Consider the following 19239-nt stretch of genomic DNA (forward strand, 5'->3'; position numbering starts at 1 on the left):
AAACAAACTTTTTGCAATGACATTTGACTTGTACAGCAACAACTGCAAAAGAGCTGCGCTCCTCGTCCCGCACAAAAAAGCAATCGGAATGATTAAGCTTTAAAACACACACATGTACACACAAGAACACATATAATCACTGAAGAGCTCAGAACTATGTCAGGACCACAAATGTGTAAGGCAAATAAATACATTTAAAAGGTTCATCTGATACCATGTCAGAGAAGGTTCAAGGTGAGGTTAAAACATTTCTAAAAGGGAGAGGATTCCCTTTTTTCGTTTCCCCAGAGCAATGAAGGTGAGGGGGCAATGATGTAGCACACACAAGGGCACCCATCCTGTTAGCGGACTTCACAGTTATAAGCAAATCTCTCAGCTCAGAAACTGGGATTTTGCACTTAAGAACACCACTTGCATGAAATCCCTCCCGCCTTTTACTGGTAAGGACACTGAAAAAAGCCAGCATTGCAAACAGAACATTGCAGCCATAGCAACAAGCAATTCAACACTTAAACTCTTCAACAGACTAAACAGTATTTTCTTTCTGGTTTTATAATTTCATGGTCAATAATTCACCATGAGCACTTTACTTGTCTAGCTCATGATTAATGTCTCAAAACCAATCTCCTGTTAAAGCTTCAACCAAGAAAACCTCCTCACCCAAACCAAAATAAGAGTATGTCTATACAGGGAGACCACATCCAAAATTTTTTTTTTTTCCCTTTTTGGATATTGGTACAGAAAGATGGAGAAGAGCCCAAGTTCTGGCCCATTAAAGCAAGCACTAACCCTTTATTAGTATTGTAGGCTATAAAACGTTCCAGCCAGGAACCCAAAGGCCTTAAAATTGAGATTTAAGCCACCTAACAACTTAGGTCCTGCAACAGCATCTCTGAGTAATGCTCAAACAGCATAGGAACTCCAGTGCGAAGTCTCCTTGACCCTTTTTTGTTGACTGTGAGGAATTTTTTTTAAAAATATTTTTTTTATTGCTATCAGTAAAAATCCATTTGAAAACCAAAATTGAAGGCTAAAAATAGGATAAAACATTCTGTGTCGTTGATGAAATTTAACCCTGTTAATTAGATAGCTTCATTTCACAGTCAGTAAGAGTCTAATATTACCCTAATAAATGTATGGGTTTTTGGAAAGTGTCATGCATGAATGCAACTGAAATCGTGCCTTTTTTAACTTTTAATGGCATTAAATGTAATATCTGCAAAAGAAATCAGTTTTCTCAAAGGTAGGAATTTGAGATGTCTAGAACCTACTGACTAAAGCATCAAGGCAATGGAAAACTGTTGATGTCTCCCAAGTAGACTAAATAACGTCCACATGAATTTTAATGATCAACAAAGGCGGTAATTAATTAACTTAGATAGGAAGTAAATTATCCAAAGCTTTCATTACCTTTTCCTATCTCTTTACCATTTTTATGCTCCTTTCCTGCAGTGAAAAAACTGAATTCGAAGGAATTGGATAGCACAGACCCTTCGAGAGCTTCAAGGGTCACTCTGCCTTCCTTGCCACTACCAGTAACTTAATGGCAGCATAACCCCACAGTTTATGGATGCAGGCTTCGTTGACTGACCCTACAACTTGGGTGTGAACTCAGCTTTGCTAGCAACACATGCTGAGAAGTTCCATAAATGACAGTGAAGGACAGAGCATGAAACAGACACAGAAATGTGTTTACACGTTCAGGAAGAGCAGGGATCTTCTCCAATCCCTGTTTATTTGGATTAATTTTGACAAGTAGCACTAATATCTATGGAGTTAATGTGCCATGTAAGAGATGGTTACTCAGCGTTACGATTTTTTTTTTAAGCCCCGCTGGTCAAATAGTTGTTCTCTATTAATTTTTTTGTTTGTCTGAAATGTTTTTTGAACTTCTCTCTCTCTAAATCATGAGGTGAGGAACTGGGGAAAAGGCACTCTCTTTTTCAACTTCTTACAGCTTTTGGGCTGTCTCGTGATCTGCCCGCCTGGATACTACACAACCACAGCCTGACCCTGCACTCCAGGATTTACCAAGTATTTTTTAAAACCCAGGTGGGGTTGGCTGGAAATCTAAGTATGTCCTGAGACATACATATGTTAGTGGGGTAGGATATTGTGCAAGTGGAAGTGTGAAGAAAGCATGGAAACAAAACCCATTCATAACTAAGAATTACAACTAAATTAGAACTAAATATAGGAGGTGAATCATGACCAGCCTCTGGGGAAGTGTCTGGTGATTATGAGAGGTCATGCAGCACTCTCATTATTAACACTTACACATAAGGCAGATCAAAGAGGTGTTTGACAAGGGGGACCTGGTAAAACATGGGGGATGTTGAAAGACTGTTGGGGTTTTTTGATAGGAAAAAAGGAAAAACAACTTCTATGTCACACAGACAGGACTCTTGAAAAGCCACAGAAATATCCCATACTTACTTTTATCTTCCTGGTTTTCTTCTGCTGCTTTGCCTTCCTCTTCCTCCTCCTCCTCCACCTCCTTCTGCTGCACTTCTTCGTGGTGATCAGCGGCACCGACTGAAAGGCTCTGGCAGCAGTGGTTGAAGCCGCTATCCCGAGGCAGAGTGAAACTTCGGGGCTTTCCCCCATTCCCATTCAGCACTTGCATCCGCTCACCCTCCACGAGAGGGAAGGGGCCATAGTGGTCTTGCAGGTGGCACTTCTGGGTGGGCAAGGTAGACTGCCGCCGGTGCTCGGGGGAGACCACGGCCGTCTCGGAGAACACAGAGTCCTCCAGCGGCAGCGTCTGCAGGTAGTGGAGTCCTGAGCTCGTCAGCGGCGTCTCTATGAGGTCCTGCCAGGAGCGCCGCTGGCTCGCCGTCTTGCGCACCGGCGAGTCGGTGGAGCTCCCCACCGCTTCCGGGCGAAACTCCTCGTGTGACGACTGCGACTGGGAGGTCTCCGTGGATGAGAGTCGGCTGTGTTTTGGCTCCACATAAGGGCTTGCGCAGCTCATCTAGTGTCAGGAAAGGAGCAATGTTCACATCAACATAGACTGAGACCTACTGCTAGTAATAACCACGTACTTTTCATTGTCACTGATGGCACCCAGTTTAGTAACGAAGGCACAAATTTACTTGATTAACCTGTCCTGATCCTAACTTTAAGGCATTCACACATCTACAGGTGTCACACCTGTGGGCTAAATACTGATAAACAGTCATAATAAACATCCTTATTATGTCCCTTTGTCTATAAAATAAACCAATACAATTATTTGCAGAAAACTTTGCAGAATACGGCACTATGGAAGATATAGAAGAGATGTGCCTGGTCCACTAAAAATCTTAAAGAGGACATTCAAATGCCTGTTGTCATCCTATCTTACTAAAAAATGTCTTTGCCATAATCTTTGCAGTGCTTCAGTGCAGTTCAATGATCTATGATTTTGGAAGATAAAGTATTGCATTCAAATTCAACATCATGAACACTCTCTTCCCCTAGACTTTCCCGATTTTTCAACGCAAATTTTTCATTTTAAAAAGCATGTTCAAGTTAAGATATATTAGTTAACATTGTCTGAGTATGTTGACACGAAAATTAAAATTGTCAGTGCAGAATAAGTTAGAAGTCCATACTCTGGTTTTATACTAACAGCTGCTTCAAGAAGAAAATAAACAAATCCCCGTTTGTTCTGATTTATAGAGAAATCTACTTTTTCACAACAACAGAACAACTGGTATCACTGTTTGGGATATGAGAGAGAACATTTTTTATGTTGGCATTTCTGTGGAAATTCAAGTGTAATTTGTTACTGTTAAGCTTCACAGCACAACTGTTGTGCTTTAGAGAAGAGTCTGTGCTGTTACTGAGGTAACAACATTTTTTCAGAGAAGACGATACGGGGATGGTGAGGGATTGCATGGATAAGTAGGAGTTCATCATGAACGAAGAAGAGGAAGATAGAATTCTGTACCTTAATCCATTTTGTACAGCAGTTGGGATCATAAATCCCTGTTCTCTATGCATCAGTGGAAATAGCAATGATGGCTGTTGAAGTTAGCAACGCATGTTACTCAACAAATGTCTTAAGTCAAGTACTGACTCAAAAAATATACTGGAGAGAGTCCTAATGTGCACATGCACATGCTTTTAAGCAGGACTGCAGATAAAAGTGACACTTCATGTAGTCATTCCTGTAGACAGTTGCAGGTGACTTACCGAAGGAGGCCGTGGGTATGTGTCGTATGGGGGTGGTGGGCTGTCTTGTTTGGGTGTCGATGGAGTGTCAGCTTCCTCCTTATCACTCTCACTCCAGTAATCTACAAGTTACATACAGATCAGATGAAAAACTACCAACACATTTTGATACTCAGAGACCCACTTTCACAAAAGCAACTGGAAACTCCGTTCTTAGTATTACAGAGAGTTAAACATCAGTCAATGCTGACTCTGCAACCATTAGCTGCTGTAATTTGGAATTGCTTTAACCTAAAAAGGGAAAATTCAAAACATGTTGGGTATACTAAGTCTAATGCCCTGTTGCAGAGATATTAGACAACAAACTGCAAAAGAGCCACAAATTTAACTCTTGTACACATCTTATAAATACAACATGCATACGGAATACTCCTAATACAACTATCAGATTTTCAAATATTTATACAGCCATCAAAAGAGTTATGATTGGACAATATACTAACTGGAAAATATTGAAAGTATTTTTTTAATTGAAAAGATGAAAAATGTAACTTGTAAAGGTCTTGTTGACTGCAAATAACATTAACAAATGTAATTAACACCAACTGGCAAATCAAACAAGTAGTGGTCATTGCACACATGACTGATCAATGTCTCTATCCATTTCTACGTTGAATACTACCAGTTATCCAAGCTTTTCGAGTCGATTTCTAATAAACAGTGGCATTTAAGTAAGGCAGAAAAACTTTATACCATATATCTGCTTCATAAAACAGCTGCTGCCCTGTTATCCATGCAAGAGCATAAAGGTGATATGGTAAGGAAAAATATGACAATGATATTTAAGCACAGTTCCAAAAGATAGATGAGAAAATAAAAAGGACACAGAGCTTGTGGGCTAAATTTAATGGGATATGAGATTCCATTTTGTCAGGAAATCAAGTCTTGGCCAAGCACATTTCGTATGTTTGGTAGCTTGGTCAAAGGGGAAAACACATGGAAGAATGTACCACATAGGAATTTATATTTATACTGTTGCAAATATTTTTGAAGCAGAACAGCGTCTAATTAAAGGGACACAGGACCTTAATACTCCTTACAAAAGAAAATTATTTAACTGCTGACTCAGCTGGAGATGGATAACTTCTTTAACGTTTCTACACATTGTAAGACTTATGAAAACATTAATGTTGTCAGTGTTTCTAACTCTACTACCTTCTAGCATTTGGGTAAATGATTGTACAACAGGACACTTCAGCTCAGACTATTAACAGACTAATCACTGGCAATTTTCACTTCACCTAGTAAGTGTTCAATGAATTGCATGACTTACTACTTTCTCTTTAATAGATGAAGAGAAAAAGATTGATCGTTGCTTCATAAACAATCTAAACCAAAAATCCAAGTTGGCACAACATGTAATTTTGGCTTTAACCATTTTTTGTTACCATGATTATTATTGTATTGTATGATTAATGACCTACTGTATCTAATCTTGTTCCAGATTTAAACCAAAAACTTACCTTAAAATGACACCATCTTGAAATAGCTGTCCCTAAAATGCTGTATATTTTTAGATTGTAGTAATGGTGAGACAGCCTTATTTATGTTTTCCAATCAGTAACAACTCTGTTTTAACTCTGGGTCTCTTGATTTGCTTCCTGCCAGCTTATAGACGAGACATTCTCTTCAAATGATATAATAAACAGCATAAATAAAGTTTTCGTGATTATGAAATAAAAAAGTCCCAAAAATTTTGCCTCTAGAAATTTGCAAATAATGAATTTTTGGTGAACAAAAGACTACATCAGCAAAAAACTATTTTTAAGTCACTCCTAGTTTTAAGAAAACTTGTTTCCAGCAACTCAAAACACCTGAAAATATTGGCATATAAGCATGCTTGTTCCTATTACAGCAAAGCCTAATGGTGCGACGTGTGGTGAGCGGCCTGTCAGAACTGCATCACTCAGTGAGATTCCCGCAGACTTGGAGCTCAACTGTTTATTCTGAAGGTAAAATTTAGCAGCCTCAGTGTAGGTTCCATCTTGGCTAAAAACACAAAGTTGTTCTTGCTGTCAAATCCACATAGAATAAAACACTGTATGATCACGCTTCTGCGCACCTTACCTCAGACAGGGAATTCTATTGGCAACCTGTGGCTTGTCTAGAAAGATTCTGCAGTCACAGGGGTCAATTTCCAGATGAAAATAGCCTCCCATCAATTTTTAAAAAATGTTCTGCTTTTGGCTACTGACTCTAATTAGAGTCTATGTAAAAAGTGTGTAATGCAATTGAACAGTTGCCGCATTTCTCTCTGCAGATTTTGTCCAATTCAGTGACAGACAAGCTCAATGCATCAGGCATATCTTGAAAGCTTCCTGAATGAGCAATAGACTGTATATATTATATAGAAACTAACACTGATCTGCCATATGCCAATTAAATATTTTCTATGTATATAAGCAAGTATTTTTTTCTCTGATTTTATATGACTGGAAAATAAATAACTTCTCCATCCAAGGAAGTCCCTTGCCATATTGCTAACATTCATTGTATTTAAGATTGAAAGTTGATGGTATTTTTATAAGACTGTTCTGTACAGAATGTGACGTTTTATTCAGCAGTACACCCACAATTCGGTGATTCGTGCATTTCTGAAGCACTTGAAATATATTTATGCACTTTAGATTCAGAACCATTCAACTCTTAATTGAAACAGGTTTGACAACTACTGTTGAATTGTTTCAGAGGTTTTATAAAGCTTTGCTGCAAAGGGCTGAACTGAACAGAAATAAAAGGCCTTTTGTAAAACCAAGTATGTAGATGGTACAGTCACTGAATATAGAAAATTCCAGCTTCACAGTTCTCATAATTGTAAAAATGCTTGAAGTGATAGAGAGGTTTTACTTTGCTAACTTGATGCGTCTGTTAATTAGGGACACTACTGAGCTGTTTAATAGCCCTTGTGCTGGGAGCCAAGGATAATGACCAGAGGCGTAAAAACACGGTACGGCACCGAGAGGGGAATGTGATACTGATTCCCACACTAAACACAACTAAGCAACACAAAGAGGATATAGTTTTACCTACCTGTATATGATAAATCAATTTGAGTGAATGGCCTTAGAGTGGCAATAAAGGGCTCTGTCAGTGCCTGGGATATAATTTCCATACTAAGTGGGGTCTCACTGATTATCTTCAACAGGGAGACATTTTAATAATAGGAAACGTGAGGCCTAAATGCACATGATCTCATGTCTAGGAGCTGGATCGTCTACTATTTTATTACTCAGTGATTGCTTAGTAGCAAAAATATTTCTCCATGTCCGTCTGGATTTCGAAAGGTGTATCATGTCTGCAATTGTGCACTTGGACAGTGTTAGCATAACTGTTCATACACCTTTTCCCTTACTGTCCCACATGTTATTGCAATTCTAGTGCCAACCTGTTGTGAATAAAAGTTTGAATTTGACTTTGAATGCTAACACTGAGGATTTCCTAGAAGACTCCAAGATTCAGTTTGTTCACAGCCTCTTCACGCAGTGACAGGTGGTATACAAGTCCCTCCAAACTGGTTGTTGTAGTGCTGCCTGGGGAGTACAGATTCCTAAACTGATTTTGAAGTCTGGTGAGGCACTGAGAATATGACTGGAGAAACAGTGAGCACAGTGCTGCTATCCTGAGCTGTGTGAATGTAGAGGGCCTGGTGTTACGAATGACTTGATATACCAAGGACCATACCAGATTAAAATAGGGTGTGGGCAACACTCCCAGGATAAGCAGCTGCACTTACTGGAAAACATGATTAGAAATGAGGCAACAGAAGGTACAACCTGGTTATGAGTGAGAATGACAGAATGCCCAAAAACCTTCCCATGCACGCTGCTGCCACCGAATTACAGCAGTATGCTGTAATCCACTGCTCTTCAACCCCAGGCTGATCCCTCTAGGATGCTCTGTGGTGAGGTTATTGCTCTGTGCAATCAGGGTATGAATCAAGGCAGACATAATTTTCTGATGCTGTCTTTTAATCTTCTACCACTACAGAACATCCTACTCTCTTGATGTTTCTACCTGGCTGCCCAAGTCAACCCGAGTCTCACTGGGGAAAGGAGTTTTGGCACAGTGTCTCCCAGGAAAACGGCACTGCAGCAACACATGGCAGAGAGACAGATCATGTGCATCTTCCTCCTCTTGGTATCAGACCAGAAGGTGAGGGCTACGGCTGCTGTCACATAGGTTGGTACAGAACCATGACTTTGGGGGCAAGGAGGACACCATGTGGCAAATTTTGAAGCCTAGTGATAGCCTTTTGAGCACAGCTCTCCCTGAAAAATGGTTAGAAATACAGTATTTGTAAAGAAAAGACTAGATTAAATACATTGCTGCTGTAGCTCCAAGCTATAAGGTCTATGGGCCAAAAGACAGAACCTTACTGATAAAGGCTGCAAAGCCACAGAATTAAAAAGTGAGGTTTTGACTCAGTGGGCAGCAGGCAGACAGGCATCTGGATAAGCTCTGGATCATCATGGCCACTGCAATTTTGTGGTGCTTGCTGCCAGGTACATCTGTGAAAAAGAACACGGATCCAAAACCCAGCTGCTTGCCAAAACAGCTAGTTGGACAGGAACGTTTCTGTGGGTCCATGTCACTGACAATTCTAGCAAATGACCTCTCCAACGCAGTTGAGGATTGACTCTTTCCTGTCTGCAAACAGGATTTCTACCGCAGCAAACTAAAGCAAAGTGACTCATTATTTTATATGACGCTTTTTTAAACCCATGAAATATTAAACATTAAAAATAAACAGATGTAAAATGCTGCAATCCTGCAACTCCAAATGAAATGCCAAGAGGGCTTTAGCACACACCTCAATATAACAAAACCAGTAGAAATGACAAAAAAAATTAAATGGTCTTAAAATTATAGTCTTTATGAGAAATCCAATTATGTCAACAGGCTTTAGAAGAATAGCTTTGTTCCTCAGATCAATTTCATGCATCCCTGCCCCCTGTGAATTCAGACACCAAATGCAATGTTTAAAAATTTTTGTTAGTTTGCAGATTCTTAAGTTTCTTCTGACAGGGGACACAGAGTCCTTGGTACCACATACTGGAGCTCACTGGCAGTACATTTGCTGCTTTTAGCTACCTTCTGCGGCCTTCTCAGAAATAATCCAGTGTCTGTGGACCAGAATCTGAAGGAGCTAATCAAAACCCCTGAGGGAGAAGGAATTCTCTAAAGCAACAACAGCGATACCCATATGTGAATTGCATTCAGACGATGACAATGAGGCCTGATACACAGCAGGGAGAAAAGACCAGATGAACTTGTGATACGAGCTGACAGAAGAAACCAAATTACAACACATTACCTTGCTCTTGTTTGATCCTCTCTCTTTCTGCATAGCCAGCAGCAAGCATGTTAATTCTGTTTAGCCATCTGAAATAATATTAAAAAAAGAAGTGATACCGATCCAAGCCCCTTAATTTTGGGGTGCATTTCTACAAAAAAAGCGAAGTTAGGAGCATCTGAAGGAGATTCAGGACAATGTTATTTTTCATATTAGACAGCTGTTTTCTTTGATACTCTTACTCAGGAAGTCTCCAAACATCTATGATTTTGCTGTTGAATAAATTGTTTTCACAGCAAAGATTTTATTTCAAATAGAAAACCGTGTATGATGTCAAATATCTGTAAAATAAAGGATTTGGAGATAATCAAAGAGCCACTAAATCTGCTGCTCACAGATATGCCATCACACCAATACTCCTGCTGTTCTGATTTCTTAAGAAGAAACACCACTTTTCAGAGATTTAAGCAGTATTTTAAGGCCTGAATTGGCAACTTAGCAGAGGAACAGGGCAGAAACCAGCAATAAAAAGAACAGGTTCACTCCCAAACAGACAGTGAGGTTTAATTACGCCATTAGGTGTTTCAGAGCTTACCTACAGTGCCAAGTACAAAGAGAAGGGGGCATATCAGAATTCACTTTTGTGTTTGTGCCAAGAAGCAGGGGGAGGAAAGACAGTTGCCTCAATGCAAATCACATCTAAGGCTTTAACCTCAACTTAGACTTGAAAAAATGCTTCCACAAGCTGCACAAATGAAAAAAAAAAAAAAGCAAACTGAACTATTGCTATTCTAGCAGGGCTGTCATTGCCAAGCATACGCTCAACTGCCTGTAGCAGTGCGTTGCTTCAACCTGCTCTCTTCCCCCACGCGGCTCTCCGTGTATTCATTATCCAAATGCTTACACTAAATCAGGTCCTCCATCAGTGAGGCTTTAAACCACCATGACAATCTCCCGTGGTTGTCCATTCCACGGTAAACCCAGAATTACTTACTCCAGTCACTCCATAGTCAGGATTTGACAGGCCTGGTTTGCCAGCGTACTGGCTTGCAATTTTACTGCCAAGTATACAGAAGGACAACTGAAGTCAGGTTTGCTTTCTCTTCAGGAATGTGAAACCCTTGTTTCAGAAAACTGTGCCTGATGGGTTTCATTTGCATATTGTATGCATGGAAACAGGACTTATTATTGTTTCAGGAAGGGATACACCTTTGTAATCACTCCTGCATGCCAGCCGTCAGACATTTCAGTGCAGGGTAAGCTGGCATCAGATAATAAAATACAGTTGCTCTCCTTGAAATTAACTCCTGTCACTGTCCTTCCACAAATGCCAACCACCAGTATGATCTGTAAATCATGTTAATGGTCCATAAATCACTGTACATTGGGAAGAAAGCTAGGGATTTACTCCTGAAGTGATTACAGAATACTTCATGCTAGCATACAATCAAAATTTCTGCCAGAAGAAGAGAGAAGCTGAAGAAGAGACTTAAAATTTCAGTGGTAATAGCTAGGAATTGTCATACACTCACAAAAATAACCGGCACATAGGAACAGAAATCCAACCAACTGTGTCTCAGACAATAATTTCACATCTTCACAGCAGAAAGATGACCCACGACAAAGCTATCTTTTAGGTTCACGTTCCTGATATGTGAAGGCTTTCTTTGGGGAGTAAAGTTCAGCTGTCTTGACAGCTCTGCCAGCCCAAATCAGAGGCACTGAGGCAGGAACCTCACCCAAAGCACTCAGGCCCTGTGCTGCCGAGGGACCAGCAAAGGCCACAGCCTTGTCCGTGTCCAAAGTGTAAAGCAGCACAAGAGGACAAGTGCCTGCTCTGTCAAATGGCATGGCAGATGGTGGAGATGGCCCTTTGCTTGCCTCTTGCTTATTTTGGATTTCATATTCCCAATTCAGCTCATGGCTTACCACCCTACAGCACAGGCAGCAGGGAACAGCCACCTACTGAACCCCTTTGCTGACCACAAAGTATTAGATGATACACCTATGAAGGTTCTCCTGTCGGAAAACTTCATTCTGTCCTAAATATGAGATAGCATTTAGTGTTAAGCGTGTGTGAGGTGGATGGACAATACTGGCACTCGTAGAATAGTAGGAAACATTCTTCTATCTTATCTCACGCTCCAGGTAGATGTAATGCTTTAGTCAAAGCAAGGCATCAATTTGTCCTTAATCATAAAGCCCAAGGATATAGGACAGGCTTGCTACATGAGAATATGCATTCTTTACACTGTCTGTAAGTACCCAACTGCAGTTTAATCTGAATGAAGAAGCCTGTAGATGATGCGGGACAATTTTTAGAGGCCTTTTTCACTGAGATCTTCCAGAGACATTCTCATGTGCTAATACTACAAGCTGACTTGTCAACTTTCCCCTTGATCACAGAGCTACACTAAGGAAGAAAACTCTTATAAATGTCAACATGCAATGTCACAAAAAGAGAAAGAAGACAGCTCAGTTACAACTGGTCAAGGAAGTTCTCAGATAAATATTCCACATGAAGTTACTGATTCCCTGCCTAGAAGATATAATTTTGCCAGCCATATATGTCATCACTTAAAAAATGGACCATTTGGAATAAAAAGGAAGAGTAAGAGTATTGTAAGCATTGTAAGCTGGCCAACTCAGAAAAGGACACATTTACCTCTGGGCTGATGATCAGGATTTTTGAGTAAAGAACAAATAGCTAGTCCATAAAGGAGCAGGCACAGCTACCATGGAAAATCAAAATAAAGTTACATATAGTATCATCAAGTAGAAATACATGGACTGCCTTCTACATCGGAACACCTTCTTCGAATGGGAATAATAATTAATTTACAAGCAAGATGTTTCTATGACTACACACTTACACAAGCAAAACAGTACTTTGCATCAATAAAGGATATTCTGTCCCTCTTCTCACCCAGACTAAGCATGTTATATGGGTAGAAAGAACACTTTTGCTGGTGCAACCATGCAGATGAAAGGAACTTCAGACAACACAACACTAAAGTTCAATGATCATAGTTCTCCAGACTCCTTACCAGCATAATGGTGTGGCACAGTCATAAAAGTAGTAAGAAAATTTGAATAGTGACAGAGTTACCTAAGATTAAAATACTTCTTTTATGTGAGTAGATACACACAAACAAAAATCTCATATCCTGCATACCCTTTTTTTAAAAAAAAAATAAAAAAATCATTTCGTACAGGGGATGAAGGAGTTGAACCATTTTGAACTTTCAGTTTGACTATGTCTTAGCAGTTTTCTACTCTCGTTTCTTCTGCTTCAAGTATAAACAGAACTGAAATGACTGCATGATGCATAATTAAAATGTATGTCATAAACCTGACAAAAAAAAGAACAGAAATTGATCAAAACAGTCTTAATTTACCTTAATAACTTGATTCTGTCTTTGACTTCAGCTAAGCTACAAAATACTTTTAGACAGGAAGTATTTTATTTGAAAGACAATTTTTCAGTAACTCATTTTTTTCCCAATATATTGAGTTAATTCAGTGTTTGTGAAGGTGAATTACTTTTTCTAATATATTAAACAAAGAGAAAAAAATAAAATTATTTGGAGAGACTCAGATGGCAACTCAGATGTAAGAATTTCAAGTAATTCCATAGACCTTGACAGATTTGCTTTAAATTTACATGTGTATAACTCAGATCAAAATTTGGTCAAGCTCATTCTAAAGGAATTAATAACACTCATTTCAAAATATAATAAAAACCCTATTTGTTCTGGAAAGCTAAAAATCTTTTAGCTCTTGGGTTTTAAATTATGCAGTATATGTTTAAAGAATTGATGCATATTTGCTGTTGCTTTCTAATTACTGAACAGTTATATAAATTTTTATCCTTAGAAACATGGTGCCTTGTCATACTGACTGAGGACCTGCTGACAGAAATGATTTATCTACTTTACTTCAGGATATGCCGAATAGACCATGCTATTATTCTGTTTGCTGTGTAGCAAATTGCATTTTGAGTGACTGGCTTGACAGAATTATCAAGGAAAGGCAAGCCTAAAATTTTACAAACAAATAAAAATGGTTTTAAGTTTTCTAACTGAGGAGAGATTTTTGAAGTGAGCCTTAGTCATGCATGAGCTTTTGAAAAAATGTTAACGGACAGCTATTTCTAAATGAACGCAAGCAGAGTATAGTATCTGCATACTTTTCCAGTCAAATATTATCAGTAAAGAACTGGCAGTAACCTTGAAGGTGCTCTGCCTGGTAGTTGAATCTAGTATACACAGAAAAGATTAAATGACGATTATAGCACTTACTAACAGTTTTATGGATTCAATTTTATGTTTTTCCTCAGTTTTAAAAGCAATTTTGCTCAACGAGGACGTCCACAGACATTATCTGAGACAGAACAGTTCTCAGGTTGCAAGGATAGATTTTTGTTTGTGTTCTCTGTCATATGATGAAAATGGTGTATTATTTTGAACTGAATTAATTTCAGTTTATATTGTGAAAATAAATGAAATAACCCCCCAAATATTTGGAGAGACATGAGATCCATGTTTTTAATTTACCATTCAGATGAATTAAGAGGAACTGTGTTTATTTTGTGCTGAAGTCTCATTTTTCTGAAAAAATCGCACAAGTGGCCTAAAACAGATACAGTAAAACTCAATACTCAAAGAACTAAGACTGAAGTCCTTGTTCTTTCTGAGTTGCTGAAAGTCTCCCCACTAAATTCAACACAATCAAAATGTCACTTCAACATCCAGGTTAAATTCATGGCAGTAGAGAGAATCTGCAAAATTCATTCCTTGTAATCTCTACCTCCTTTTTCAAAACTGGTAGAAGAAAAATCAGTGACTGGTTTAAATCTTTTTCCAACTTCTCATTCCCTCCAGAGCCAGAAGTAGAAGCATTGCCAGAGGAAGCATCACATGTCTTTGGGAGTATGTTATGAAGCAGAGTTGGACATGTTGCACCTTTACAGGTGCCACACAGCCAAAAGCAGAAACCTGGAATTCTGAAATTGTGTTTGGATGTTCTTTCACATACTGTGTTTATTTCTTTTAGAAAGAGAGAAACTTGTTTCTAAAAATCTTCAAACTTTTGTTTAAAAAAAATGTAATTTTTGCATTAATTGAATATTTAGCATATGCAGCCACTCAGAAACAATGACACTCTGCACTTACTTTCTCAGCTATTAAAGTTAACTTTCTAGATTAACACGTAATTTATTATCACCGTGTTATTACTAGCTCCAAGAAGTGTCACATTTAAGGAATGGTTCCTTGAACTTTGCTAGATTTCCTTACCTGTTCATATCATCTAGATGTTCAGCAGCAAATAAAAACTTTTGATCTTAGGATGGCAGGCTTTGAATGCACTGTAGAGGAAAAAAAGAATTATAAAAATGTAATGGCACAACTCTTCTTTTTTTTTAAATGTAAGATAGTGTGGTCACCAAGGAATGAGATGAGTTCAGATTTCCCGAGTTGTTGGATGCCCTCAAACAGTATATAAACATACAACTTTTAGGATTGTGCCAGACTTCACCAAGTAAAGTGCTCTTCAACTACTCCTTTCTAAATAATGCTTGATTCATATGTGCATATGTATTGTTCAGCCATCACCTGCAGTGTACTATATTTGGATAGAGTTAATCAGTTAAGGACATAATTTTATGTACCAGGTAACTTTGCTGATATACCTATAGGTGTCAATTTTTTCTTAACAAAATTTTGACTGAACAATTTATTTGATACAACAGAAAAACTCTCAGTGCTGGTGGTTTCTTACATCCAGTGACCTTGACATTACCTTTAGCTCTAATGACTGCATTTCAAACAGAAAAATGTGATGCGCTGATTGACTTCTGAAAAGCTATTATAAATCCACACTGTGCTCATGAGGTCATTCTAAGCAATGGGCAATTACATCTCATCTTTTCTTTCCACCAAAGTAATCAACATGACTGGACCCAGAGAATTACTGCATTTCATACATAATATGAAATAAATTACCAGAAGGAATTTTTTAACTATGTTGGATAAAGATTTATGGTGAAGTACTCAAAGATCTAGAAAATGCATCAGAGAGTATTTAATAATTTACAGTACAGAAGAATCACTTTTGAGAATAGCCTGCATGTCTCTTTAAATAAGAACAAAAAATGTGAAACAGTCTCAAAGAAAATAAGGAAAACTGCAAATATGATACATGAAGAACATAATCACCATTTTTCTGAGACATAATGGATTTTATACATATATAAAGATATATATAATAAAATAATTATCACTGTCTCTAATCCATTGTGTCTCAGAAAAATGGTAATGATGTTCTTCATGTGTATCATGCCTGTAATTTTCAATATATATGTCTGTGTGTGTACACATATGTAAATATATGAAAATAGGTTTTAAGAAACCAGGAATATGAAATTGATATCCAGGAAAGTTACTGCTAGTGAAAGTAAAGTAAAATTGAGACAAAAAGAAATCCTCCAATGCATTAGAGCACAACAAAATGTTATGCAAGTGAAAGCAGATGTACAGTGACATCTGCTCAGTTTAGAAAGACATGACCAAGTCACTGAGACCCAAAACTTGACTTCTTAAGATTGTTACAGCATCTGTCGTCTGGATTCTTTGAGGTTTTTTATTTCATCTGCCACCCAGGCAAGGAATTTTAATAGCCACATTTTATGTTCTACTATCCAGTAGATACCAAATCAAGCAAAAACCCCAACAATTTAAGCAGGGTGCAGTTCTGAAAAATTAGTTGACTTTATGCTGCTGCCCCAACAAAAAAGAAAAAATGAAGCACTTCAGCAATGTAGCCCAAGGACACAGGACAATAAGCCCAAGCTAACGTATGTTTTTTGTGTTTTTTTAATGCAGGTTTCGTTTTCCGCCCTTTTGAGAAGGCATCATGAAGACTAGAGTCCACCCTGAAGAGACATGTAGACCAACTGATACAAAGTCAGTGTCTTTTTTAGAACTGTATGTACCACAAATCATTTCACTTTCACAATTGCTTTTCTGTGCACATTTCAGTGATTTCACAGTCTTGGTAAACTTAAAAGAACAGTAAAAACCATTAGAAGGCAAAGCAAAAAGTTTTCAACAATAATGACTAAAAATGCCTCTGTGGGAGTACACACCTGTCACATTGCTACATATGCTTGAACTTGCAACTAAATAAGAAATCGATTTGTGCAATGGCACAAATCTGGACAGCAGCACACAGCTAGGTGAGAAGAAAAGTTATTTGAGACCTTCGGGTCATACTTCAAAAATACAGAAAATCACTGTCATTTTTTTTTTTTTACCCTGCCTCAGTACTGATACACTGTGTTAGTAAACTTTCAGATGATGCTAACTAATTTGGAGTTACATTAAAGATTGATGCCTGGTCATGAACTTTCGGACTTTTTTATTTTGATGGTCTCTTTATTGACCTTATAAGTATCACACACATACACACTCCAACCTCTCACAAACAAAACCTCCCAAAATAGAAAGGAAAACAAAGGGATAGAAGCAGACAAGCAGTCTTCTTGCTCTTAATTCATTTTGCTCTAGTCAAGCACTATGAATCATGATAAAGTAAAACAAACCTTCTTTGGGAAAGATGGCACATTGAAATCACACTGAATTTGCCTGTTCTGTACAAGCTTATTTTGTGATACAACCAAATGATCATTGTAACGAAGTCCATTATGTCACTGTTTTAAGGGAAAACCTTGTCCTTTGTTCCACTTTTCCTATGGTTATCATTGCATTATTTTTGAGCATACTTACTATTTCTTGCGGCATTCACTGGCTCTGTCAATTTTAAATTCAGGTAGACTGATGAATCCTTCTGCTTTTTCATCCTGTAAAGATAGTTCTAGATATTACTGTTGTTAAGGTGTCAGAAAAAAAAACAACCCAACACACCACACTGGAAACTTAAAGATATTTTCACTTGCCCGCATCTTACATAAGGAATACTAATGTATGCTCTGCTCTGGCAAACCTCCCACAGAAGTCACTGGGACTTTTGCCAAAGTAGTAAGATAGATTCCTTGGTGTGAAATACAATTTTAAATATCCAGTTTTCTCAAACAATTTCACAGCTGAACCAGCATTTGAAAATATACGAAATGACCAAACGTATTCAGGCAATTAGTTATTGTAATTGGTTAATTTTGGGGTAAGATGGACTAATTAGTAAGGAGAAATGCAGGCTACTGAAACAGGGAAAAAAGCAATTTCAATGTCTGCTGTTTACCATCTTGATATGGTATCACAGCTAAGAGGCATGATATCTCTTCAGCTACTTTCGTCTCTTTCTAACACTCAAGAGGGAAGACATCTGACCTTCCTCCCCTCTGCTCTAAAGACTTGCACAGTTTATTTTATCAGATATTCAATCTATCTCCCTTGGCTTTTTACAATTTGAAAGCAGTATTTATTTTAAGTCACTAATACATTAATAACACCGACTCTTATTTAACTGCTCATATCTTTGCATGAGAAATGAATACAGGATCATGAAAGTGAAGCTGCAGAAAGCACAAATGTTTGTTAAGGAATTCCACAGAATTACATCTTTTTCTCAGAATCTCCATAGTTATTTATGCTACGTATGCAGTCCATGAGACTGTATGTCTTCTTAAAAATACATAAATAAAAGACATAAATCAGCATATAAAACTGGAACTAGAGTTGTTTTGTGGAAGGTACAAGGTTGTAACAGGTTCTGCATTAGCAAGTATTTTAAAACTGAAAGGACACTGTTTAGAATAATCTTGCTAGTTCTTTTTTGCATAGTTGCCTAAGGAAACAAAATTCTGGCAAGAGCACTGTTTGCTTGTCTGTCCATCTGCCACAGAGGCTCCCCCTGCCACCTTTAAATCAATTGGTGACTGCAGACACTTTGGTGAGAGAGCTGAGGTCTCAAAAATAACTGAGTCTCAGCAAATCTCAGGGAAACTTGGGACAGGGGGGAGACAGAGGTGTTCAGACCACTGCCATCTCCACAGGAAAGCAAGGCACAACTCAGCAGTTCCACATGCTCCTTGGCCACAGCTGGTGACCAGTCATTGTAGAGGTAGATATTAATTACTGCCCTGATGAAGATCTCATAGTAGACCTTGAGGAGGCAGGATGGAGAGGAGGGAGTTAGGATTCAGATGATCTGAAGCTGGAATCAAGGCACGAATGGGATGAGTCTGTGGGAAAACAGGCTTCGGTGACTCTGTTCATGGAACAACTTGCTTTCTGTCTACTCAGAGAATAGTTGGGGACCACAATGTTTTAAAAAGGTTATGTACAAAGGTTTGCAGTGAGTAAAAGAACAAGTCCAGGACTGAGTGCATCCACATGTTGGCAATGATTTTATCTCAGTATAGTTACTAATGAGACTAATAAGGTTTAAAATTAAAGTTTCCTAACTCACTGGCAAAAAGCTTTTTTGCTAAAGCTGATATAAATAAATGTGTACTAATGCAGAACATGTTGCAGAATCTAAGCTGTACACAATTCAGTTGGGCTGCTCCAGCGCTCTTAAGCACTGGAGCATATATAAGCACCGAAATCATACTGAAAGCTACAAAGAGGAACGACAGGAGAACACAACTGAGAAAATAAAAGTATCTTCCTTAACTGCCAGAGGTTTTGGTGATTTCACTAGCACAGATAAACATGGAACACTAGGCAGCACATCATTAAAGTTTACACTCCCATGACTAAGCTTGA

General features: G+C 38.3%; 1 protein-coding gene across 1 annotated transcript in view; it reads right to left on the bottom strand.

Annotated features, from left to right (window-relative positions):
• Positions 1 to 19239, bottom strand: part of CNKSR2 (connector enhancer of kinase suppressor of Ras 2) — a 218047-nt gene that overhangs the window by 37997 nt on the left and 160811 nt on the right. The window contains 6 exon segments of the mRNA XM_086608968.1: positions 2437 to 2974; positions 4180 to 4280; positions 9533 to 9600; positions 14809 to 14839; positions 14842 to 14879; positions 17299 to 17372. Coding sequence (XP_086465094.1) covers positions 2437 to 2974; positions 4180 to 4280; positions 9533 to 9600; positions 14809 to 14839; positions 14842 to 14879; positions 17299 to 17372 — 850 coding nt within the window.

Source organism: Tauraco erythrolophus, chromosome 1, assembly GCF_009769465.1.
Source record: "Tauraco erythrolophus isolate bTauEry1 chromosome 1, bTauEry1.pri, whole genome shotgun sequence".
Lineage (NCBI taxonomy): Eukaryota > Metazoa > Chordata > Aves > Musophagiformes > Musophagidae > Tauraco > Tauraco erythrolophus.